The sequence below is a fragment of the Salvelinus alpinus genome, chromosome 6 (assembly GCF_045679555.1).
Source record: "Salvelinus alpinus chromosome 6, SLU_Salpinus.1, whole genome shotgun sequence".
Taxonomy (NCBI): domain Eukaryota; kingdom Metazoa; phylum Chordata; class Actinopteri; order Salmoniformes; family Salmonidae; genus Salvelinus; species Salvelinus alpinus.
Window position 1 is genome coordinate 70,333,944 of NC_092091.1, and position 25,547 is coordinate 70,359,490.

The 25,547-nt window shown below is 44.3% G+C and overlaps 1 protein-coding gene across 1 annotated transcript; it reads left to right on the forward strand.

The window, feature by feature from the left end:
• Window positions 1-507: 507 nt before the first annotated feature.
• LOC139579229 (hydroperoxide isomerase ALOXE3-like) lies at window positions 508-25,467 on the forward strand. The gene is made up of 15 exons (XM_071407704.1): window positions 508-624; window positions 3,357-3,518; window positions 3,697-3,907; window positions 9,353-9,434; window positions 9,881-10,003; window positions 11,712-11,815; window positions 11,921-12,090; window positions 12,226-12,369; window positions 14,048-14,251; window positions 14,510-14,596; window positions 22,920-23,089; window positions 23,637-23,758; window positions 23,986-24,086; window positions 24,222-24,392; window positions 24,533-25,467. Exons 1-15 carry the CDS (start codon window positions 556-558, stop codon window positions 24,710-24,712), a joined length of 2,100 nt encoding a protein of 699 aa, XP_071263805.1. The 5' UTR covers window positions 508-555; the 3' UTR covers window positions 24,713-25,467.
• The last annotated feature ends 80 nt before the right edge of the window (window positions 25,468-25,547 follow it).

A 25,547-nucleotide genomic window follows, 5' to 3' on the forward strand; every position in this document is an offset into this window, starting at 1 on the left:
CACTTTAATAATGTTTACATACTGCTTTACTCATTTCATATGTATATACTGTATTCTACTGTATTTTAGTCAATGTCATTCCGACATTGCTCATCCTGATATTTATATATATCTTAATTCCATTCTTTTACTTTTAGATGTGTGTGTATTGTTGTGAATTGTTAGATACTACTGCACTGTTGGAGCTAGGAACACAAGCGTTTTTCTACACCTGCAATAACATCCGCTAAATATGTGTATGTGACCAATACAATTCAGATTTTTAAGCTTGAGCAAATACAATTCACACCAAGGGGCTTGGTTGACAAGATTCATACAAAGTGGCAACATTTTGTTTCTCGGGGGGGGGGGGGGGGGTTGGGTTGTGAGCACATCTTGCCTTACTACTCTGAATACATTGCACAAGCAGGATGTTTTTTTTGTTCTGTCTTGGTTCCAGAGAATGTCCAATTTTCATAAGCAAATAAAAATGTTCCTCTTTCCACTGAATCAGAAAGGTGTGTCAATGAATGCTTTTCATTGTCCCTACGAGACAACAAACCATATAAAAGAGCCATGACATCTGAGGTGCTGAGTACAGTGGAACTACGATTTCTCATTGCTGAATTACTGCATCTTATCGGGGTAAGAAAGCTATATGAACCTATATATTCATAACGTTCTTTATTATTTGACGTGTAATAGATGGATTCCATGGCCTTTTCTCATTTGACTTTGCTGTTGAATATAACGTTTCACATTGTCAAAAGGAACCTGCGAGTAAGCATTTCGTTAGACGTGTATACCATGCGTATCCCGTACATACGACTTTAAAACTTAAAACTTTATATTGCAATAAGTGATGACTCTAATTTCGAACTTGTACCTAATATTTGTGGATCTTTGTATAAAGTATACTGTACTGATTGTCATCCATATGGTTTTAGAAAACAAAAAATACCAAGATAACAATCCTTTTGGATCATTGTGTGGCCTTAATCTGACACAATAGCTAAACAAAATGATTAATCATCAGTCTCTCAATTAAATATACCATTTATTTTATACAACGTGTGGTTCTAATCCTGGATGCTCATTTGTTAAAACCGCATTCCAGCTGGTGTCTATTCCACAAGTCACCAGCTAAATCTGATGTTGAAATGTTGAAATGTTGAAATTTACTCTGTTCCATCTGACTGCGCAATCCACTGTCTCATCAGCTCAGCCAGGCAATGTATATACTAGATCTACACTGTAAAAAGCATCTAGACATTATGTCCCATTTCTTTTAGACTAACATTTTGGTTTTTAACAGCGGAGATTTGTAATAACCTTGCTGTCTGTCTCTCTGAATTTCACTGTTGCAAATATCGATCTCCAGCTGTCCTATGGTAATGAATGTGTCGGGACAAGACAGACAGGCTGGCAGCATTTCTCAGCCAGTCGAAATCATGAATCAGCATATATACAAAGAAATCAATAGATTTTCCAGCTTCAGTTTGAAGTGATTGTGTTAGCTGTGTAGTTGGCAGTCTCTTAAGAACAGTGGCCTGGCGAAAGAGCAAATGTTCTATGCCAGGTGAAATGGCACATATTTAGCTGATTGTTATGGATGTATAAAAAATACATCACTAGAAAACAGCTTGAACAAATGTATATGAAGCTACTTTGTTGTTACTCTGGCTGCACTGTTTGACGTGACTGTGTTAGCCAAAGTTGGCTAGCTAGCAAGCAAGGGATAAGAACGTTGCCAGAAAGCAATTTACCTGTCTAACATCAGCGCTCAGATGGGAGGGGTGGAAATATTTGATGTGTCCTTAAAAATAGGGTTGTGGATCAGCAGGGTGGAGTTGTTGTTACCTACCCTCACCATCTGGGGTCGGCCCGTCAGGAAGTCCAGGACCCAGTCTGCACAGGGCGGGGTCGAGACCCAGGGTCTCGAGCTTAATGACGAGTTTGGAGGGTACTATGGTGTAAAATTCTGAGCTGTAGTCGATGAACAGCATTCTTACATAGGTATTCCTCTTGTCCAGATGGGTTAGGGCAGTGTGCAGTGTGATTGCGAATGAGTCGTCTGTGGACCAGTTGGGGCGGTAAGCAAATTGGAGTGGGTCTAGGGTGTAAGGTAGGGTGGAGGTGATATGGTCCTTGACTAGTCTTTCAAAGCACTTCATGATGACGGAAGTGAGGGCTACGGGGCGATAGTCATTTAGCTCAGTTACCTTCGCTTTCTTGGGAACAGGAACAATGGTGGCCCTCTTGAAGCATGTGGGGACAGCAGACTGGGATAAGGTTTGATTGAATATGTCCGTAAACACATTTCTAGCTGCCACGCCAATATGTTTCAGACTCAAGAGCACAAAATGAAGATGTGGAGCAATCACTAATAACGTTACTGCTTACAATTGACTACAACCACACAGACAAACGTTGAATAAAATCAATCACCATGCTTACCTTGACCAAAATTCTCGAGGTACTGTCTTCTCCGCACCAGTGTTCTTTCTGGAAGATTTTTCTCTCGTGCTGTTTGATTCGTTCCTCTTTACTCGTCATGAATTAACTTCATTGGTTCACAGTCCCCCTACATGATTCAAACTAGTACTGTAGATCTGATTTTGCTTCATGTCGCATTGATTGCAAGCAATGAAATCGCATTGAGAGGAGAAACAAAACATGTTTGAGTAAATCACACATGTTTTCATAAATCTGACAGCCCACCTTGTCCCGTTTTTTCAGTGTAGTGACTGGGTGTATTGACACAGTGTAATTAATAACATCACCATGCTCAAAGGGATATTCAATGTCAGCTTTTTTTACCCATCTACCAATAGGTGCACTTCTTTGCGAGGCATTGAAAAACCTCCCTGGTCTTTGTGGTTATATCTGGGTTTGAAATTCACTGCTCGACTGAGTGACCTTACAGATAATTGTATATGTGGGGTACAGAGATGAGGTCGTCACTCAAAAATCAGGTTAAATAGTATTATTACACACACACAGTGAGTCCATGTCACTTATAATGTGACTTGTTAAGCACATTTTTACTCCTGAACTTGTTTAGGCTTGCCCTAAAAAATGGGTTGAATATAATGTTGAGTCAAGACATTTCAGATTTGAAATTTTAATTAATTTGTAATAATTTCTAAAATATAATTTCACTTTGACATTTTGGGGTATTGTGTGTAGGCCAGTGACACAATCTCAATTTAATCCATTTCAAATTCAGGCTGTAACACAACAAAACGTGGAAAAAGTTGTATGGTACATCTTCATCTTTACTGTGGCAAATATTTGGTTGCAGTTGATCGTCTTATGTTGGTTCTAGTTAAGTTGTAATGCTGTATGTCTAATATGTTGCCTTGCTGTGTGTGTAGAATTATTTGTCTTACAGAATCATCATGGTGAAGTACACAGTGAAAGTGTCTACTGGAGAAATGCTGCTTGCCGGCACACTGAACAGTGTCTACGTTAAACTGGTCGGCACAAAGGGAGAGAGTGAACGCATGTACATCCCTAAAACCGCCAGCCAAGGATCGGTAAGTTCTCCAAAAAGTTGTATTATACCACAATCCATCTGGGTGTTGCGAATGCCAAATGAAATGTCCATTCTGGGATTCGAAAAATAACAAAACAAACAGGCTCAACTTAGTCAGCGTTTAGAGAACGTTGTTTGTTTGCTGGGATCATTCTAACACGTCATCTATCTCTCTGTAGGTGATTGAGCACGATGTGTCCTGTCCTTCCTCCCTGGGCCCTCTGGAGTTTGTGGTGCTGGACACAGAGCCGTACGCCCTGCTCGCCTACATCAACGATGTCTGGTTCTGCTCTAAAGTAGTGGTGACCACACCAGAAGGAGACAAGGCCAACTTCCCCTGTTACCGCTGGATCTCAGGCTATGAGCGTCTGGTGTTCAGAGAGGCCACTGGTCAGTATGTTGGTATACAGTATAGATCATTGTGTAGGTTAAGTTTTGGGTAGAACTGCTGTGCCTATGACACAGCTATAGGTGAGTTAGCTGAATGTCATTTGAAGTTTAAAATCTAATTACGTTTGTCACGTGCCGAATACAACAGGTGTAGACCTTATCATGAAATGCTTACTTACAAGTCCTTAACCAACAAAGCAGAGTTTTTTAAAAGTAAATATTTGCTAAATAAACTATAGTAACAAAATAAAATAGCAATAACAAGGCTATATACAGTGCCTTGCAAAAGTATTCATCCCCCTTGGCGTTTTTCCTATTTTGTTGCATTACAACCTGTAATTTAAATGGGTTTTTATTTGGATTTCATGTAATGGACATACACAAAATAGTCCAAATTGGTGAAGTGAAATGAAAAAGCTGACGTTTCAAAAAATTTGAAAAAATAAAAACGGATAAATGAAGACCAAAGAGCTCTCCAAACACCAAAGAGCTCTCCAAACACCAAAGAGCTCACCAAACACCAAAGAGCTCACCAAACACCAAAGAGCTCTCCAAACACCAAAGAGCTCTCCAAACACCAAAGAGCTCTCCAAACACCAAAGAGCTCTCCAAACAACAAGTCAGGGACAAAGTTGTGGAGAAGTACAGATCAGGGTTCTGTTATAATTTTTTAAATCAGAAATGTCAAACATCCCACGGAGCACCATTTAAATCCATTAATAAAAAATGGAAAGAATATGGCACCACAACAAACCTGCCAAGAGGGCCACCCACCAAAACTCGCAGACCAAGCAAGGAGGGCATTAATCAAAGAGACCAAACATAACCCTGAAGGAGCTGCAAAGCTCCACAGCAGAGATTGCGGTATCTGTCCATGGGACCACTTTAAGCAGTACACTCCACAGAGCTGGGCTTTACAGAAGAGTGGCCAGAAAAAAAGCCATTGCTTAAAGAAAAAAATAAGCGAACACCACAAGCATGTGGGAGACTCCCCAAACATATGGAAGAAGGTACTGTGGTCAGATGAGACAAAAATTTTGCTTTTTGGCCATCAAGGAAAACGCTATGTCTGGCGCAAACCCGCACCTCTCATCACTCCGAGAACACTATCCCCGCAGTGAAGCATGGTGGGGGCAGCATCGTGCTGTGGGGATGTTTTTCATCGGCAGGGACTGGGAAACTGGTCAGAATTTAAGGAATGATGGATGGCGCTAAATACAGGGAAATTCTTGAGGGAAACCGGTTTCAGTCTTCCAGAGATTTGAGACTGGGACGGAGGTTCACCTTCCAGCAGGACAATGACCCTAAGCATACTGCTAAAGCAACACCCGAGTGGCTTAAGAGGAAACATTTAAATGTCTTGGAATGGCCTAGTCAAAGCCCAGACCTCAATCTGTGGTATGACTTAAAGATTGCTGTACACCAGCAGAACCCATCCAACTTGAAGGCGCTGGAGCCGTTTGCCTTGAAGAATGGGCAAAAATCCCAATGGCTAGATGTGCCAAGCTTATAGAGACATACCCCAAGAGACTTGCAGCTAATTGCTGCAAAAGGTGGCTCTGCAAAGTATTGACTTTGGGGGGTGAATAGTTCTGCACGCTCAAGTTTTCAGTTTTTTTGTCTTATTTCTTGTTTTTCACAATAAAAAATATTTTGCATCTTCAAAGTGGTAGGCATGTTGTGTAAATCAAATGAATACTTTCAAAAGCCACTGTACAAAGGGTACCGGTACCGAGTCAATGTGCAGGGGTACAGGTTAGTCGAGGTAATTGAAGTACTACAGTTGAAGTCGGAAGTTTACATACACATTAGCCAAATACATTTAAACTCAGTTTTTCACAATTCCTGACATTTAATCCTAGTAAATATTCCCTGTCTTAGGTCAGTTAGGATCACCACTTTATTTTAAGAATGTGAAATGTCAGAATAATAGTAGAGAGAATTATTTATTTCAGCTTTGTATATCTTTCAACACATTCCCAGTGGGCCAGAAGTTTACATACACTCAATTAGTATTTGGTAGCATTGCCTTTAAATTGTTTAACTTGGGTCAAATGTTTCGGTTAGCCTTCCACAAGCTTCCAACAATAAGTTGAGTGAATTTTGGCCCATTCCTTCTGACAGAGCTGGTGTAACCAAGTCAGGTTTCTTGGTCTCCTTCCTCACACATGCTTTTTCAGTTCTGCCCACAACTTTTCTATGGGATTGAGGTCAGGGATTTGTGATGGCCACTCCAATATCTTAACTTGTTGTCTGTCCTTAAGCCATTTTGCCACAACTTTGGAAGTATGCTTGGGGTCATTGTCCATTTGGAAGACCCATTTGCGACCAAGCTTTAACTTCCTGACTGATGTCTTGAGATTTTGCTTCAATATATCCACATAATTTTCCTCCCTCGTGATGCCATCTATTTTGTGAAGTGCACCAGTCCCTCCTGCAGCAAAGCACCCCCACGACATGATGCTGCCACCCCCGTGCTTCACGGTTGGGATGGTGTTCTTCTGCTTGCAAGCCTCACCCTTTTTCCTCCAAACATAACGATAGTCATTATGGCCAAACAGTTCTATTTTTGTTTCATCAGACCAGAGGACATTTCTCCAAAAAGTACGATCTTTGTCCCCATGTGCAGTTGCAAACCGTAGTCTGGCTTTTTTTATGGTGGTTCTGGAGCAGTGGCTTCTTCCTTGCTGAGCGGCCTTTCAAGTTATGTCGAAATAGGACTCGTTTTACTGTGGATATATATACTTTTGTACCTGTTTGGTCCTTTGCTGTTGCTCTGGGATTGGTTTGCACTTTTCGCACCAAAGTACATTCATCTCTAGGAGACAGAACACGTCTCCTTCCTGAGCGGTATGACAGCTGCGTGGTCCCATACATATTGTGTCTTCCCTGTAAAACATTTTAAAAATCAGAAATGATGGCTGGATTCACAAGATGTGTATCTTTCATTTGGTGTCTTGGACTTGTGATTTCATGAACATTTTATTATATGATATCCCTGTGGCTTTAGGCTAGGCTATGCTAGTCAGCTTTTTTGATGGGGGGGATCCCGGATCCGGGTTTTTAAGTGAAATAATCTATCTATAAACAGTTGTTGGCTAAATGACTTGTGTCATGCACAAAGTAGATGTCGTAACCGACTTGCCAAAACTATAGTTTGTTTGCAAGAAATTTGTGGAGTGGTTGAAAATCGAGTTTTAATGACTCCAACCTAAGTGTATGTAAACTTCCGACTTCAACTGTATGTACATGAAGGGTAGGTGTAAAGTGCATAGATAATGACCAGAGAATATCAGCAGCGTATGTGAATGTATTAATAGGAATAAAGAGGGGTTCATTGCAAATAGTCTGGGTAGTCATAGTTTATTTTGAAGTGTGTGTAACGGTGGTCCTCCTCCTCTTCAACCAAAAAGGAGGAGTATTGAGGGAACCAAGGCGCAGCGGGTTGTGAACACATAATATTTAATTAAAGACAAGACGAAAACACGAACTTCACTATAAACTAACAAAACAACAAACGGAGTAGACAGACCTGAACGACGAACTTACATTAAACACGAGAACGCACGAACAGGGAAAATAGCCTACACATAAAATGACGATGTACAACACAAACCGAACAGTCCCGTATGGTGCGACAAACACTGACACAGGAGACAACCACCCACAACGAACACTGTGAAACAACCTACCTAAATATGACTCTCAATTAGAGGAACGCCAAACACCTGCCTCTAATTGAGAGCCATACCAGGCAACCCTTAAACCAACATAGAAACAGACAACATAGAATGCCCACCCAAACTCACGTCCTGACCAACTAACACATACAACAAACTAACAGAAATAGGTCAGGAACGTGACAGTGTGTATGAAAGGGTCCATATTTATGGAATAATGGTCGATATACACTACCATTCAAAAGCTTGGGGTCACTCAGAAATGTCCTTGTTTTTGAAAGAAAAGAAAAACAATTGTGCATTGCAATAACATCAAATTGATCAGAAATACAGTGTAGACATTATTAATGTTGTAAATGACTATTGTAGCTGGAAACGGCTGATTTTTAATGGAGTACCTACATAGGCATACAGAGGCCCATTATCAGCAACCAACACTGCTGTGTTCCAATGACACGTTGCGTTAGCTAATCCAATTTTACAATTTTAAAAGGCTAATTGATCATTAGAAAACCCTTTTTCAATTATGTTAGCACAGCTGAAAACTGTAATTCTGATTAAAGAAGCAATAAAACTGGCCTTCTTTAGACTAGTTGGGTATCTGGAGCATCAGCATTTGTGGGTTCGATTACAGGCTCAAAATGCCCAGAAACAAAGACTTTCTACCTAAACATGGAGCTATTCCATGCGAGAAAATGCCAAGAAACTGAAGATCTCGTACAAAGCTGTGAACTACTCCCTTCACAGAACAGCGCAAACTGGCTCTAACCAAAATAGAAAGAATGGGAGGCCTCAGTGCACAACTGAGCAAGAGGACAAGTACATTAGAGTGTCTAGTTTGAGAAACAGACGCCTCGAAAAGAAAAGCCATTTCTCCGACTGGCCAATAAAAAGAAAATATTAAGATGGGCAACAGAACACAGGCAATGGACAGAGGAAGATTGGAAAAAAGTGTTATGGACAGACAAATCTAAGTTTGAGGTGTTCGGAACACAAAGAAGAACATTCGTGAGATGCAGAGAAAATGCTGGAGGAGTGCTTTACGCCATCTGTCAAGCATCATGGAGGCAATGTGATTGTCTAGGGGTGCTTTGGTGGCGGTAAAGTGGGAGATTTGTACAGTGTAAAAGGGATCTTTAAGAAGGAAGGCTATCACTCCATTTTGCAACGCCAGGCCATATCCTGTGGACGGTGCTTAATTGGATCCAATTTCCTCCTACAACAGGACAATGACCCAAAGCAAAGCTCCAAACTATGCAATAACTATTTAGGGAAGAAGCAGTCAGCTGGTATTCTGTCTATAATGGAGTGGCCAGCACAGTCACCGGACCTCACCCTATTGAGCTGTTGTGGGAGCAGCTTAACCGTATGGTACCTAAGAAGTGCCCATCAAGCCAATCCAACTTGTGGGAGGTACTTCAGGAAGCATGGGGTGAAATCTCTTCAGATAACCTCAACAAATTGACTAGAATGCCAAAGGTCTGCAAGGCTGTAATTGCTGCAAATGGAGGATTCTTTGAAAAGCAAAGTTTGAAGGACTATTATTATTTCAATAAAAAAATCATTATTTATAACCTTGTCAACGTCTTGACTATATTTCCTATTCATTTTGCAACTAATTCCATGTATGTTTTCATGGAAAACAAGGACATTTCTAAGTGACCCCAAACTTTTGAACAGTAGTGTATACAGTGGATTTCTTAAGATGTTGGCCAATCCATAAAAACATGAAAATAATCAACATTTCTGGTCTTTTGTATATAAGGTAAGCTAATATTCAATGAGACCTGCCCAGAGGCCATAGAGGAGAGAAAGAAGGAGCTGCAGAGTCGCCATGAGGTGTACCGGTGAGCTTTGTGGAAACATTACTAATTTGTAAAGATACGGTAACAACTTTAAACATCCAAATAAAAACATAACTCTTACACGCAGATAAATTGATGTGCGATCGTAATAAAAGTTCCAGGTGGCCTAGCGGATCCCTGAGCTGACTAGTTGAAAAATCTGTTGATATGCCCTTGAGCAAGGCACTTAACCCTAATTGCTCTGGATAAGTGTGTCTGCTTAACGACATCATTTTTATATAAGCCCCCTCCCTTGAATGTTTTAGGCCTGGGTTCAAATACTATTGTAAATCTTTCAAATACTTTGAGCATTTAGTTTAGCCTGCCTGGAGTAGTAGGTGGGCGGGGTTTACACTTAAAATAATTAACCCAGGTCTGGTATGGTAGTGTGTAATAGTGAATGACAGGCTGTGTATCACGTCTTGATTTACCATGTCTATTCCCTTCAGCTGGAGTATATATGCAGAGGGTCTACCCCAAATAATGAAAGTTGCCAGCGCTTCTGATCTCCCTGCTGAGGTCCGCTTCTCTTTCACCAAGGACTTGGAGTTCAGCTTCACAGCAGCCAAAGCGTAAGTTAGAGCACTGGTTCTCAACCTTCTTTTTCTTACTGTACCCCAATCACATTTAGCTCTGTGTGGAGTACACCTGAAGTACCCCCTTTGTGTGAATTTCACCTTTAGGCCTATTTTCTTATGGGTCTTCCCAAGTACAGGCCAAGAACCCCCAGGGGTACATGGACCCCAGGTTGAGAACCATGAGGCAACACCAGGAAATGTATTCGATCTGTCATAATCTATGTTCGCATGTCCCCAACCTACCTGTGAAAGTGTTGGTCCCATGTTTCATGAGCTGAAATAAAAGATTCCAGAAATGTTCCATATGCCCAAAAAAGCTTATTTCTCTCAGATTTTGTGCAGAAATTTGTTTACATCCCTGTTAGTGAGCATTTCTGTTTTGCCAAGATAATCCATCCACCTGATAGTTGTGGCATATCAAGAAGCTGATTAAACAGCATGATCATCACACAGGTGCACCTTGTGCTTGGGATAATAAAAGGCCACTCTAAAATGTGCAGTTTTGTCACAAAACACAATGCCACAGATGTCTGAAGTTTTGAGGGAGCGTGCAATTGGCATGCTGACTGCAAGAATGTCCACCAGAGCTGTTGCCAGAGAATTTAATGTTAATTTCTCTACCATAAGCCGCCTCCAACGTCATTTTAGTTGGGGTTATGGTATGAGCAGGCATAAGCTTCGAACAACAAACACAATTGCATTTTATCGATGCCAATTTGAATGCAGTGACGAGAGCCTGAGTCCCATTGTCATGCCATTTATCCGCCGCCATCACCTCATTTTTCAGCATGATAATGCATAGCCCCATGTCGCAAGGATTTGTACACAATTCCAGGAATCTGAAAATGTCCCAGTTCCTCCATGGCCTGCATACTCACCAGACATGTCACCCATTGAACATGTTTGGGATGCTCTGGATCGACATGTACAACAACGTGTTCCAGTTCTCGCAAATATCCAATAATAGGGAGACCTATTCTTCTCTTTTGAACTATTAGTTTAATAAACACCTTTGAAACTGAGCTAATCCTAGTCTGTCCGTGTCTGATCTGTGTAAACATTTTGACCCAACCCCCTGGTCTGCCACACCCCGCACCCTGACTCGGTACCAGTAACCCCGGTATATAGCCTCGTTATTATGTTACTTATTTTTTACTTTAGTTTATTTGGTAAATATTTACTTAACTCTTCTTGAAATGCACTGCTGGTTAAGGGTTTGTAAGAATATCACGGTAAGGTCTACACTTGTTGTATTCGGCGCATGTGACAAATAAAGTTTGATATGTTATGTACGTATATGGTATGTTTATTTCTTATATAAATATAATACATTAATATATTCCATATAGCAGACACTTTAAGCCAAAGCAACTTAAAGTGCGAGCATGCATTTTTCATATTGGTGGCCCCAGCAGTAATCAAACCCACTAACATTGTAGCCATGATCTACCAACTGGCCACACAGGACCCTAGGAACACATTTAACCCAAAGAGCAGACATTTATCAAATTGCGATTGACACATATTCAATATATGTGGCCTGTGCATGAATCAACCACCCAAGGGGGAGGATGAAGAGTAAGGGACCCAACACAGACACCTGGGGGACACTCTGGTGGTGTTAAAACCATTCTCTAACCAAATGCACCATCCAACGAAGTCTGTTGCATGTTGAAGTTAATTTCCTTCTCTGTCCCGGCAGATTGGTGGAGTTGAATCTAGCAGGACTGTCTACCAACAAGGAGCAATGGAAGAGCCTAGATGAACTCAGTCACGTCTTCAATAGCCGCAAGACTGATGTTTATGGTAAGGTCTGGTCAGTAGTGTCTGTCTTGAATAAGTCATGGATTCAAATGTTTCACTGGAACCATTAGCATCTCATTATTATTTGATACTTTTGTTATCTATTAGACTATGTCGAAAAGAACTGGAAGGAGGATGAGTTTTTCGGGTTCCAGCTTCTGAACGGCATCAACCCCATGATGATCCATCGCTGCTCCAAGCTTCCAGAGAACTTCCCCGTCACAGAAGACATGGTGAAGGCTTCCCTTTTTGGAAAAAGCCTTGAAGCGGAAATTCAGGTCTGTCAAAATAGTCTGTCTGTTGTCACTCATCGTTCTGTTATTGCTCTATTGGTTTCCTCCTGAGTAAGTTGTGTGTATTCTTTGGTATGGTGTTGACGTCTTCCTAACTCATTAATGTCCTAACCTAAACAGAAAGGCAACATCTTTCTGGTTGACTACAAGCGCCTGCATGGAGTGACTGCAAACGTGATCAACGGGAAACAGCACTTCTTGGCTGCTCCTCTCTGCTTGCTCTACATGACTCCAGAAGATAAGCTCATGCCCATCGCAATCCAGGTACATCTGACATTAGAGAAAAATGTAGAGTTCTGAACTCCACATTGAAGAAGCTCAACAGAACATTTGCCACTGGGGATGCTCTTGAACCAAAAGGGGTCCCCTAAATGGACAGAAATATTGCCCAGAAATGACCTAACAGAATTTGGTTAATGTTATATCATATGACCTTATGTACGATACAGACAACACTCAAAACAAGGTTTTCAGTAAACAATTAAACGTATGTCCATTACCAGTCAAAAGTTTGGACACCTACTTATTGTCTATATTTGTACTATTTTATACATTGTAGAATGACAGAGAAGACATCAAAACTATGACATTACACATATGGAATCATATAGTAACCAAAAAAGTGTCAAAATACAAATCAAAATACTATATATTTTAGATTGTTCAAAGTAGCCACCCTTTGCCTTAATGACAGCTTTGCACACACTTGGCATCCTCTCAACCGGCTTCATGAGGAATGCTTTTCCAACTGTCTTGAAGGAGTTCCCACATATGCGGAGCACTTGTTGGCTGCTTTTCCTTCACTCTGAGGTCCAACTCATCCCAAACCATCTCAATTGGTTGAGGTCGGGTGATTGTGGAGGCCAGGTCATCTGATGCAGCACTCCATCACTCGCCGCCTTGGTCATATAGCCCTTACACAGCCTGGAGGTGTGTTTTGGGCCATGTTTTGGGTCATAGTCCCAATAACCGCAAACCAGATGGGATGGCATATCACTGCAGAATGTTGTGGTAGGCATGCTGGTTAAGTGGGCCTTGAATTCTAAATAAATAACTGACAGTGTCACCAGCAAAGCACCCCCACACCTCCTCCATGCTTCACGGTGGGAACCACACATGCGGAGATCATTCGTTCACCTACTCTGCGTCTCATAATGACACGGCGGTTGGAACCAAAAATAAAAAATTGACTCCTCAGACAAAGGACAGATTTCCTTTGTCTGAGGAGACAATGGCTACTTTGAAGAATCTTAAATATATTTAGATTTGTTTCACACTTTTTTGGTTACTACATTGTTGTGGAAATTCTTTCACAGGGACACTCGAAATCAATATTAAATTCATAATTGTTTGTCAGCGAGCTGGAGAGGTTCCAACCAACTCAATGCATCATAGTACACATGTCAATCAGGAGCTCTGCCTGGGCAGACCCAGCAGTTGTCTTACGTATATACGGCAATACACAGACAAGTTATATTTGCATGATTTAGCATAATTAATTCATCATTACTATTTTGTTAAATTCATGTGACAGACCAATACTGGTTCATAACATGTGACAGACCAATACCTCACGAAGCTTCTTTCTCTCTAAGCTGAGACCTTGAAACGGATATCTTTAGTTCGTTCTCAAAACACGGTCTGAGCAAATTGCAGCTGCTGAGAGTGGAGATTTGTACAGTCAGCCAATTGCATGAACATAGAAATGAGTTATAAGAAAAGCACAAAAATTAAAATTGCCCAATTTAACATGATTCCATATGTGTTATTTTATAGTTTCGATGTCCTCACTACTATTCTACAATGTAGAAAATAGTAAAAACAAAGAAAAACCCTTGAATGAGTAGGTGTGTCCAAACTTTTAAATAAATTATAGTAATAATATACACATTCTCAATTAATGAAACAAGCTATGATTTGTGTTTTGTATTTCCTTTTACAGCTGAAGCAGGATCCTGGAAAAGACAACCCCATCTTCCTTCCTACTGACTCTAAGTATGACTGGCTCCTGGCCAAGATCTTTGTGAGGAGCGCTGACTTCGCTGAACATGAGCTGAACTTTCACCTGCTGAGGACTCACCTGCTGGCTGAGGTGTTTGCCATGTCGACACTGCGTAACCTACCAATGGTGCATCCCATCTACAAGGTACATACTTACTGCTGTGCATGCAGACACTGAGTTTGTTTTCAACTGTTATTAAACAATATCTGTGTGAGTTATTTTCCGATCAACTGAATATGTTTAACATGATAATTCAAGAGAAACCTGAAGAATTTGAAAGAAATTATGGAAAATGCATGTTTTTTTTAAATAATTGATCGTTGCAGTAGGTTGTAGTATACTACAATACATAGCTTCTTTAGTTGTGAATTTCATGTACGATCGTTCCATCTTTCTCCATAGCTCCTGATCTCTCACTTCCGCTACACTCTGCAGATCAACACTCTAGCTAGACAGGCCCTCATATCAGAGAAGGGGGTGATCACAAAGGTACTGCCTATTCCATTCTTATATTGTTCTATAATATGTTAATACTTGTGGAATGTCACAATGCTAGTGGAAACTGATTGTATCAGTTATCACAGGGGTCTCCTACAGGTCGATCGCGAGATACCAGTAGCTCGCAGACCACATGAGTAGCTCGCCAAACAATTCATCAACAAATCTCACGAGACACCATCGAATCAATGCAACATTATTGTCACGATTGTCCAAGGGAGAGAGAGAGGACCAAGGCGCAGCATGTAAAAAATACATCTTCTCTTTATTTAGGAGATGAACGAACGAAGCAAAACAACAAATAGACGACCGTGAAGCTATAACCGAACAAAATGCAAACATGCAACCTAGACACAGACACAGACCTAGACAATGACCCAACAAAAACATGATGCCTATGGCTGCCTAAAATATGGCTCCCAATCAGAGACAAATGAACGACATCTGTCTCTGATTGAGAACCACTCAGGCAACCATAGACATACCTAGAAACATTCACTCAACCATAGACATACCTAGAAACATTCACACAACACAAACCCATACACTAAACCCAACACCCCCTTTTCCATATAACCACCCGAAACGAGACAAAACACAAAACATTCCCCATGTCACACCCTGACCTAACTAAAATAATAAAGAAAACAAAGATAACTAAGGCCAGGGTGTGACATAACCCCCCCCCTTAAGGTGCGAACTCCGGGCGCACCAGCATAAAGTCTAGGGGAGGTCTGGGTGGGCGTCCGTCCGTCCACGGCGGCGGCTCCGGCACAGGTCGTGGTCCCCACCCCACCATAGTCACTACCCGCTTACGTAGCCTCCTCCAAATGACCACCCTCCAACTTAACCCCACTGGATTAAGGGGCAGCACCGGACTAAAGGGCAGCACCGGACTAAGGGGCAGCACCGGACTAAGGGGCAGCACCGGACTAAGGGGCAGCACCGGACTAAGGGGCAGCACCGGACTAAGGGGCAGCCCCGGGACAAGGTAGCTCAGGACAGAGGGATAGCTCAGGACAGAGGGATAGCTCAGGACAGAGGGATAGCTCAGGACAGAGGGATAGCTCAGGATAGAGGGGCAACTCCGGACTGAAGGGCAGCTCCGGACAGAGAGACAGCTCTGGACTGAGGGGCAGTTCTGGATAAATGGCAGCTCTAAGCTAAGGGACAGCTCCGGGACAAGGTAGCTCAGGACAGAGAGGTAGCTCAGGATAGAGAGGTAGCTCAGGATAGAGAGGTAGCTCAGGATAGAGAGGTAGCTCAGGATAGAGGGGCAACTCCGGACTGAAGGGCAGCTCCGGATAGAGAGACAGCTCTTGACTGAGGGGCAGTTCTGGATGGCGAACGGCTCTGGACGCTCATGGCTGGCTGACGGCTCTGGACGCTCATGGCTGGCTGACGGCTCTGGACGCTCATGGCTGGCTGACGGCTCTGGACGCTCATGGCTGGCTGACGGCTCTGGACGCTCATGGCTGGCTGACGGCTCTGGACGCTCATGGCTCACTGGCGGTTCTGGCGGATCCGGTCTGGCGGAAGGCTCTGGCGGATCCGGTCTGGCGGAAGGCTCTGGCGGCTCCTGTCTGGCGGAAGGCTCTAGCGGCTCCTGTCTGGCGGAAGGCTCTAGCGGCTCCTGTCTGGCGGAAGGCTCTAGCGGCTCCTGTCTGGCGGAAGGCTCTAGCGGCTCCTGTTTGGCGGACGACTCTGTAGGCTGATGGCAGACGGGCGGCTTTGCAGGCTCATGGCAGACGGGCGGCTTTGCAGGCTCATGGCAGACGGGCGGCTTTGCAGGCTCATGGCAGACGGGCGGCTTTGCAGGCTCATGGCAGACGGGCGGCTTTGCAGGCTCATGGCAGACGGACAGTTCAGACGGCGTAGGGCAGACGGGCAGTTCAGGCGCCGTTGGGCAGACGGGCAGTTCAGGCGGCACTGGGCAGACGGGCAGTTCAGACGGCACTGGGCAGACGGATGACTCAGACGGCACTGGGCAGACGGATGACTCAGACGGCACTGGGCAGACGGATGACTCAGACGGCACTGGGCAGACGGATGACTCAGACGGCACTGGGCAGACGGATGACTCAGACGGCACTGGGCAGACGGATGACTCAGACGGCACTGGGCAGACGGATGACTCAGACGGCACTGGGCAGACGGATGACTCAGACGGCACTGGGCAGACGGGCAGCTCAGACGGCGCTGGGCAGACGGGCAGCTCTGACGGCGCTGGGCAGACGGGCAGCTCTGACGGCGCTTGGCAGACGGGCAGCTCTGACGGCGCTTGGCAGACGGGCAGCTCGGGACAGACGGGCAGCTCGGGACAGACGGGCAGCTCGGGACAGACGGGCAGCTCGGGACAGACGGGCAGCTCGGGACAGACGGGCAGCTCGGGACAGACGGGCAGCCCGGGGCAGACTGGCAGCTCTGACGGCTCGGGGCAGACTGGCAGCTCTGACGGCTCGGGGCAGACTGGCAGCTCTGACGGCTCGGGGCAGACTGGCAGCTCTGACGGCTCGGGGCAGACTGGCAGCTCTGACGGCTCGGGGCAGACTGGTAGCTCTGACGGCTCGGGGCAGACTGGTAGCTCTGACGGCTCGGGGCAGACTGGCAGCTCTGGCGCCGCTAGGCAGACGGCAGACTCTGGCCGGCTGAGACGCACTATAGGCCTGGTGCGTGGTGCCGGAACTGGAGGTACCGGGCTGGGGACACGCACCTGAAGGCTAGTGCGGGGAGATGAAACAGGGCATACTGGACCCTGGATAAGCACATTAGGCCTAGTGCGTGGTGCCGGCACTGGTGGTACCGGGCTGGATACACGCATCTCAAGACAAGTGCGGGGAGAAGGAACAGGGCATACTGGACCCTGGAGACGCACCTTAGACCTAGTACGTGGTGCTGGAACTGGTGGTACCGGGCTGGGGACACGCATCTCAGGGCTAGTGCGGGGAGCAGCAACAGGACACACTGGGCTCTCAAAGCGCACTATAGACCTAGTGCGTGGTACCGGCACAGGTGGTACCGGGCTGAGGACACGCACCTCAGGGCGAGTGCGGGGAGAAGCAACATTGCGTACAGGGCTCTGGAGACACACTGGAAGCCTGGTGTGTGATGCCGGAATAGGTGGTACCGGGCTGGAGTGGGAAGGTGCTACAGGAGGAGCAGGACTAGGGAGGCACACAGGAGACCTAGTTCGTGGAACTGTCATTCCCAGACGGTTAGCACGCAACTCAGGACGAGCATGGAGAACTGACTCAGGTAACATCACATCCCGCACACGCTCTGTCGGGTGGATGTCGTGCCTCACGCACCAACACAGCAGCTCCCTCATTTCACTCTCCTCCAAACTCCTCAATAAATCCTTAACAGTCTCTGTATCATTCCCGCTGCTCACCTCCAATATCCGCACAACTGGCTCTGGTTCCCTCCTTTCACGCTGCTTGGTCCTGAATGGTTGGGTCATTCTGTCACGATTGTCCAAGGGAGAGAGAGAGGACCAAGGCGCAGCATGTAAAAAATACATCTTCTCTTTATTTAGGAGATGAACGAACGAAGCAAAACAACAAATAGACGACCGTGAAGCTATAACCGAACAAAATGCAAACATGCAACCTAGACACAGACACAGACCTAGACAATGACCCAACAAAAACATGATGCCTATGGCTGCCTAAAATATGGCTCCCAATCAGAGACAAATGAACGACATCTGTCTCTGATTGAGAACCACTCAGGCAACCATAGACATACCTAGAAACATTCACTCAACCATAGACATACCTAGAAACATTCACACAACACAAACCCATACACTAAACCCAACACCCCCTTTTCCATATAACCACCCGAAACGAGACAAAACACAAACATTCCCCATGTCACACCCTGACCTAACTAAAATAATAAAGAAAACAAAGATAACTAAGGCCAGGGTGTGACAATTATCCCACCCCTGGTTCGCCACTATTGCCTTAAAAAGCGAAACCTAAAACAATATCTGCCAATTAATTTCCAGCAATATTGCTCCCGTTTGTTTGTGATCCGTGCGTTTGTCTATCACTTCGTCCGTGTACAGCCTGTTGTGATAGGTTGCCAGAAATACTTTCCCATAAACCTTCTTAATTAAATGTTAAATGCAAAGTAGGCTTACCTGGTAGAATTTTAGGACCACTTTAGGTATCCCACAAAATATGTACAAATTATTTTATAAAATGTTGAATTTGGTCTTTACTATAGCCCATAGAAACGCATTGATAAATCATAATGAATAAGATTTTTAACCGTCTGTCCTGGATCTAGGATATTTAAGAAAGCTCAGAAAATATACAGTACCAGTCAAAAACAATCAAGCGCTTATCATGTTTTAGGGAAGACCCAGATGCAGACAGTGTCGAAGTAACAAAAGTTTATTACTAGAACAGGGGCAGGCAAAACGACAGGTCAATGGCAGGCAGAGCTCAGTAATCCAGGGTGGTGTGACAAGGTACAGAACGGCAGCTCAACCGTCCAACGTTGGGATGAAATAACACTCTAGGTAAATCTCAAATAAGGCCTTCTGAAGACTATACGATTATACAATTTTAACATTGGGGTACCTCTCACATTTGACGAATCAGTCAAGCCAAATCGTAATGAGCTGGTTATTGTTATGAGATGTACACTTAGCAACACATACCTCAGTAGAGGGATTGTACCCTCGGGCTGAACTCTGTCAGGTTTGCATTGTTGGGACACATTTATGTGAACCTCTCAGCCATAAACATGTAATTAATAGCCTGTATTTTTGTTTGCTTCAACCACGGAGCAGCCCTGGAATCTGTCATTCACATGTTCTGTAATCGATAACCCTGTTTGATGTTTAAAACACTGATCGCCGTTAGAAAACACTGAATTACCTGACGCATAAAAAAAAGCTAATTTCCTTTAGACAAGGGCGGATCATTTTGTCGGTGAAATAGATTATGCCACAATTGCTGTGGAAAGGCTTTTATGCTCAACGTCACCATTTGAAATGCTATTAGCGCGCACCACCGCTAACTAGCTAGCCATTTCACATCAGTTACATTCACCCCCCTTTCGACCTCCTCCTTTTCCGCAGCAACCAGTGATCCGGGTCAACAGCATCAATGTAACAGTTTAACTTTATGGCGTCCCCTCGCCCCGACCCGGACCAGGGACCCTCTGCACACATCAACAACAGTCACCCACGAAGCATCGTTACCCATTGCTCCACAAAGGCCGCGGCCCTTGCAGAGCAAGGGGAACCACTACTTCAAGGTCTCAAAGCGAGTGACGTCACCGTTTGAAAGGCTATTAGCGCGCACCACCGCTAACTAGCTAGCCATTTCACATCGGTTACAAAAGCATAGAGTTGAAAATGTGATGGAAAGACATTGAACTTCTGTTTTTTACTCAGTTTGTAACCGATGTGAAATGGCTAGCTAGAAATGGCTAAAACTCTCTGTCCCAGAGTTTTGCTTGATTTTCTCCCATTACAGAGACGTCATCTGTTCAGCCCATCCTTTTCCCCGCCAAGAGTTGGATGACTACCTATCAATCATCACGAATCTGGCTGTCCGATTTGGTGGTGCAACCTTTTACGACTTCCATTGCCGGTTCTCGGAAGCCGTTGCTTCCAGGCTCCTTATGTGGAGCATCATGACATACCCCTCGACATGGCACTCTACTGTTGCATATTTGCTGGCAAAGTATCCTTCGCCTGCCACCTCTGTGGTTGCCCATCCCACCCTGCCACCATGCTCTCTTTCTGCTCAGCGGCCCCTGAAGTGTCATCTGCCCTGCCTCTGCTTGCTGTTCCACCCTACCCTCTTCCTCCTGCTAGATGATATTATGCGTTTGCCGTGTTCTGTGGGAGGAAGGACCACCATTGTTCGTCCTGTGCTCTTCTCCGGTCGCATAATCTGCAACAATTTCAATAACTACGGCTGCAGCACTTCGTCATGCAAGCTCGTACACATTCTGTAATGGGACTCTAAAATCCTGCCCTCAAGCCCACTCCTTCTACTAATAAATGACTGTTAGCCAACCTCACCACCCCCATCAAATTCACCGCCATTGCTGCGGACTTGGACTTTCACCCTGACCCCTCCTTTGTCCGATATTTATTTGCTTGATGGCCTGAAATATTTTTCTGGTCTCCTCACTTCTGCTCCAACCTCTGTTCTGCTCTTGACGAGCCAGTCTCCTCCCTCCTGGTCAAGGAGGTGAAGCAGGGATTTCTGATCGGCCCCTTTTTCCTCCCGCTATTCTCCACCTACCGCATCAGTCCCTTCGGAATTGAAACCCAAAGGTATTTAGGCAAGAAGCGTATCATCGATCTTTCCTATGCTGTCCCTTATCGGGATTTCTACAGTGGTTTGTTGGTTTGCTGCTTCATGGCCTGCCAAACTTGCTTCCTTTCCTGCAGCCCAACTCTGACCCTTTAGCTGCTTCTCTCTGGAGGAACAAATGGTCGAAGGGTCATACTCATCCATTCTGACAACCTTCCATGGTACACCTCATTAACAAGGGCCGTTCTGACTACCTCCCTATCATGAGTTTCTTAAGACGCCTAACCTGGCCATCCGTGACCCATTAGTTCCTTCTCAGAGCTGCACAGGTACCCGGTCAATGTAACTCATTCGCTGATTCTCTGTCCCGCCTCCAATTTCAGAGATTCAGGTGTTTAGCCCCATATGGAGAACCCCTACGAACCCCAATCACTCCTTACCCATGACGACTTTCCCAAGAACATTCTCCTAATCTCCCAGCCACTCCATCCTATCTGCCGTTGCACCAAGGACACTGTCCTCTTACTGGACAGCCTGGAGATGTTTCCATACCATCTATTACCTGCCTTTGTCACCCCTCTCCATGCAGACATCCTCCATCTGGACATACCTGGCCGGGATCAACTTCTTTCAAGTTGCTTACTGGGTTTTCATGTTCCTGTCACCCGCAAGTCTCCCTTCTCAAGGGCCTCCTAAGGCACAAGTCCACCAGCCCATCACCTTAGACGTACTGTCTGCCTGCATCCAGACGCTGTGGTCTGGTTACATCTCCATCAGTTTCTTCCACACTAGAATCAAAGTTTCTTTTGGGATTCCTGCAATGTTCAGAGTTTACATAATCTGTTATCTACAACCCTTGTCATCCCGGCGTGTTAGATGTAACCATCCTCAACAAAGACTTCACCATCAAACACAGTAAAACCGATCAGTTTGGCAGAACAACAGTCTATCTGTTCTGGCTGCCGTCTACCATCGAACCACCCCCCTGCTTCCTGCAGCTAAATCTAAAAATGCCTCTCCATCCGATCCACTATTCATCTCAGATTCTGTTTCCATTCCCATCTGAGACTAATACTATCCCTGTCCGGCTATCCTGCTGACCAATTCTCCGGACAATCCTTCCGCATTGGAGCCTTTTCCATGGCAACTAAGACAACACCGTACAACTCCTTGGCCGCTGGTCCTCTCAAGCCTATCATTCCTACATCTCTTCTGAAATCAACATCAGGACAGCCCACAACATTCTCATCTTTCAGAACCTGCATTAACTCTGGCACAGGTCTACAGTATGCCTCATTTCACGGACACCATCTACCTCGCGCACCATGTCCTACCCAACCAGCCAAAAGAGGAATGGCTCCCCAGCTGAGCCTGGTTCCTCACGGTTTCCTTACTTGAAGGGAATTACCACCGTTGCTCCTTGGGTCTGTTGGCTCACTCATGGGCATCTTGTACTACCTCCGCTATATCGCCAACCATTCTGCAGCTCACTTCCCCTCCAGGGTCCGACTCACTTGGCGTTCTCTTATTAGGCTTCTGTGGTGATGGCAATTCCTATCTACCATGGCCTGACTGTCTACCTGAGACTCCAAGCCAAACCTACAGTCAACCTCTCCGGATCCTTCATCTGCAGCCCTTAGCTTCCTCTGGTCCATTCTCATTTCCCTCCTTAATCCTCATTTAATTTCCTCAAATATTCTAAAACCATTTTCATGTCTGGTCCTTAAACTTGTGAAATGGAGTATCTTAATGGCTGACACTAGATTAGTACTACTCACACTGTAGATAATGCTGAATTTTTCGAACATGTCAAAAAATTACCGGGATGCTGTAGAGTGCCCGGGAGCCCGTAAAAATCTAAATTCCAGGAAAGTGGGCCGCGATGTAATGTTTGCCTCGGAGTTTACTTTATCTGCAATTTTAGAAATGCTCATCGCGAGTCCCCAGACACACTACAATTTTTGCTCTGTCTGCCCTAAACTAGACCTCCAAAACAAGGTTAACTATCCCTTTAACCCATCTTGAAGAATGCCAGTGTAGGAGGTCCAGGGATGTTGGAGTTCCTGAAGAAAGCGGTGGCCTCGTTGACCTACAGCTCCCTCTGTATGCCAGAGGACATCACTGCACGCGGTCTGGAGTCAATCCCCAACTTCCTCTACAGGGATGATGGACTCAGGCTGTGGGACATCGTCCACAGGTAATGTTTGTACAGGCCTATAGATTTCCATTGTGCAGATCTGGGCTTTTTTGCACCAAGAAATTCTGTATACCTCATAAGACAGAATGATTTGATTTGTGTATTATAAATTCATGCAACTGCATTTTGCATTGCTCAAATTACTAATCTCTAGTCTTGTGGACACCTAAAGTAACATACTGCTCTGTTATGAACATGTTTGTTTTTAAAATACCTCTTAGCACCCCACACTCCTGCTGAATAGTCCAGAACAGGACACACGCATGTCTGATACAGTTTGGAATACGTAGCATAAACAATATCTTTGAGTTTTTGTTGTTCCTATAACTCCGAGCTCTACTTGCTGAGTCGGCAAAGGCTGAAGTTCCGTATAGAAAGGTAATATGGTCATCAATAAAAAGACCCAAATATTTAGAATTGCTAGCAAACTCAATGTCTTCACCAAAACAACTGAAAACTTCTCTTAGTACCTGGTTTTCTAAAATGCATCTGTGCTCTTTTGCCATGTTGTCATCGTGTTTTGGCTAATGCCTGATATTTTGTATAGGTTTGTTCAGAAAATGATTGGTCACTACTACACCTGTGACTCAGACGTCCAGAAGGACTCTGAACTGCAGAACTGGATCAAGGAGATCTTCTTCTATGGGTTCCTGGCAGAAACCAGCACAGGTTACACTTTTCTCATTTAAATGACACAACCTGCGTCACAAATGGCAACAGCTCTCTGGTCAAAACTAGTGCACTATATAGGGAAAAGGGTGCAAGTTGACAGACTACACTTAAATTATTTCTGATAATAAACGTGTCCATTCCCTTATGCTTCTCATTCCCAAACTATATTCTGGATCATTTGTCAATTCGGTGTCTGATCATTGTGGCATACTGTCTCTGTGCAGGAATCCCTCAGTCTTTCAGTTCAGTGACAGAGCTGGTCAAGTTTATCACCATGGTGATCTTCACAGTGTCTGTCCAACATGCTGCAGTCAACAATGGACAGGTAATAAACTTTGAAACATGTCAAAAACCTGTGTGCATTATCCTCCGCTGTTATTCAAAATGTGATTTTAGTTAGTTTCTGTTTAATTATATTGGAAAAGCAGTGGTTTGATCTATTTCACCATTGTCAATCCAGTTTGATTTTGGCGGATGGATGCCCAACTTCCCCATCGCTCTGCAACAACCACCTCCCACCACTAAGAGGCAGTGTACTGAGAGCACAATGCTGAAGACCTTCCCTGACATCAATACCACCGTCAATGGCATGGCAGCGGTGTACCTTCTGAGCATGCAGTCCACTGACTTTGTGAGTATACGAGAAACTGTATTTAAAAATGACATTAAAGCATTTCATGACACTCTCAAATCGAATCGTTTCCTTAGTAGTCATAATTAGTATATCAGTGGTTCATGAATTTCAAATTTCATCAACTCTTGCCTACTTAGGTCGCTCTTGGAAATGGCTATCAGGATCACTTCAGCGAGAAGGCCCCTCTGAAACTGATTCACGAAACTCAAGATGTGCTGAAGAAATACAACTTTGAAATCCAAGGCAGAAATGTCTCTTTGCCCTTGCCATACACCTACCTGAATCCCAACAATGTGGAGAACAGTGTGGCCCTGTAAAATGAGTCGGGATCCTATTTATTAGGCCCCAAATGGAAGGAAACTCACTGATACAGGGAGCCTACCTTGGTTTCTGTTGAAACCTGTTTTAAAACATGTATCTGATGGTGTGCCCTAATCATTACGACCCAGGCACTTTACTCTATTGCGGTTCAGTCCACTTTTTATTCTTTTTAATAGCCACATGCAGCCAAGATGAGAAGTTAAATGTTTCTACTTCTGTGTTGTGAATGCCACTAGCTGATCCTTTTGATCAAAGTCTTTAGTTGGATTCTTCACCCTTGTATAACTGAATGTTTGTGCCTCGGGCCCCTTCCTGTTATTGGCAACCTAACCTTGCATGCAAAACAGGAATCTACTGTATTTGCTTCACCTGGACTCAGTATGTGGCCTGCCATTTTCCAGCTAACCAGCAGGAGGTGTGGTGTATGGTTCACATAGAGACAGGTGACCTTAAGGAGAACTTATTTCAGATTCCTGCCTCCTAAAAGGGGAGTGTTGAGAGTAAATTACCAAATGGCCAACACTTAGACATCACTTCCCATAGTGCCTTGCTGCTAAGAGGAAACTGCATGTGACGTTCCTGATTTATTAGCAGTGTAGCTTGAACCCACTCAATTGTGTGAGAGCCAAAAGGAAACTACTGTCCATACAGCTAAGATAGAGATTATAACTTTAACTCTGCTTTGTGACTCTATTTAATGGCTGATCAAGAGCTTTTTGATTTCATGCAATAAAGTCTTAGTTAATCTTCATCCTTGTCTCTTTCATTGTCCATGTGCCCCAAGCAGTTTTGTTCAACTGGTTGACACTTACATACCCGCCTTATACTGAG

Bases quoted from the DNA above. Each gene is read 5' to 3' on its own strand.
- LOC139579229 (XM_071407704.1), top strand. From the start codon at position 556: ATGACATCTGAGGTGCTGAGTACAGTGGAACTACGATTTCTCATTGCT. The intron at 24,087-24,221 runs GTAATAAACTTT...TTGTCAATCCAG, and splicing joins CTGCAGTCAACAATGGACAG to TTTGATTTTGGCGGATGGAT. The intron at 24,393-24,532 runs GTGAGTATACGA...TTGCCTACTTAG, and splicing joins GCATGCAGTCCACTGACTTT to GTCGCTCTTGGAAATGGCTA.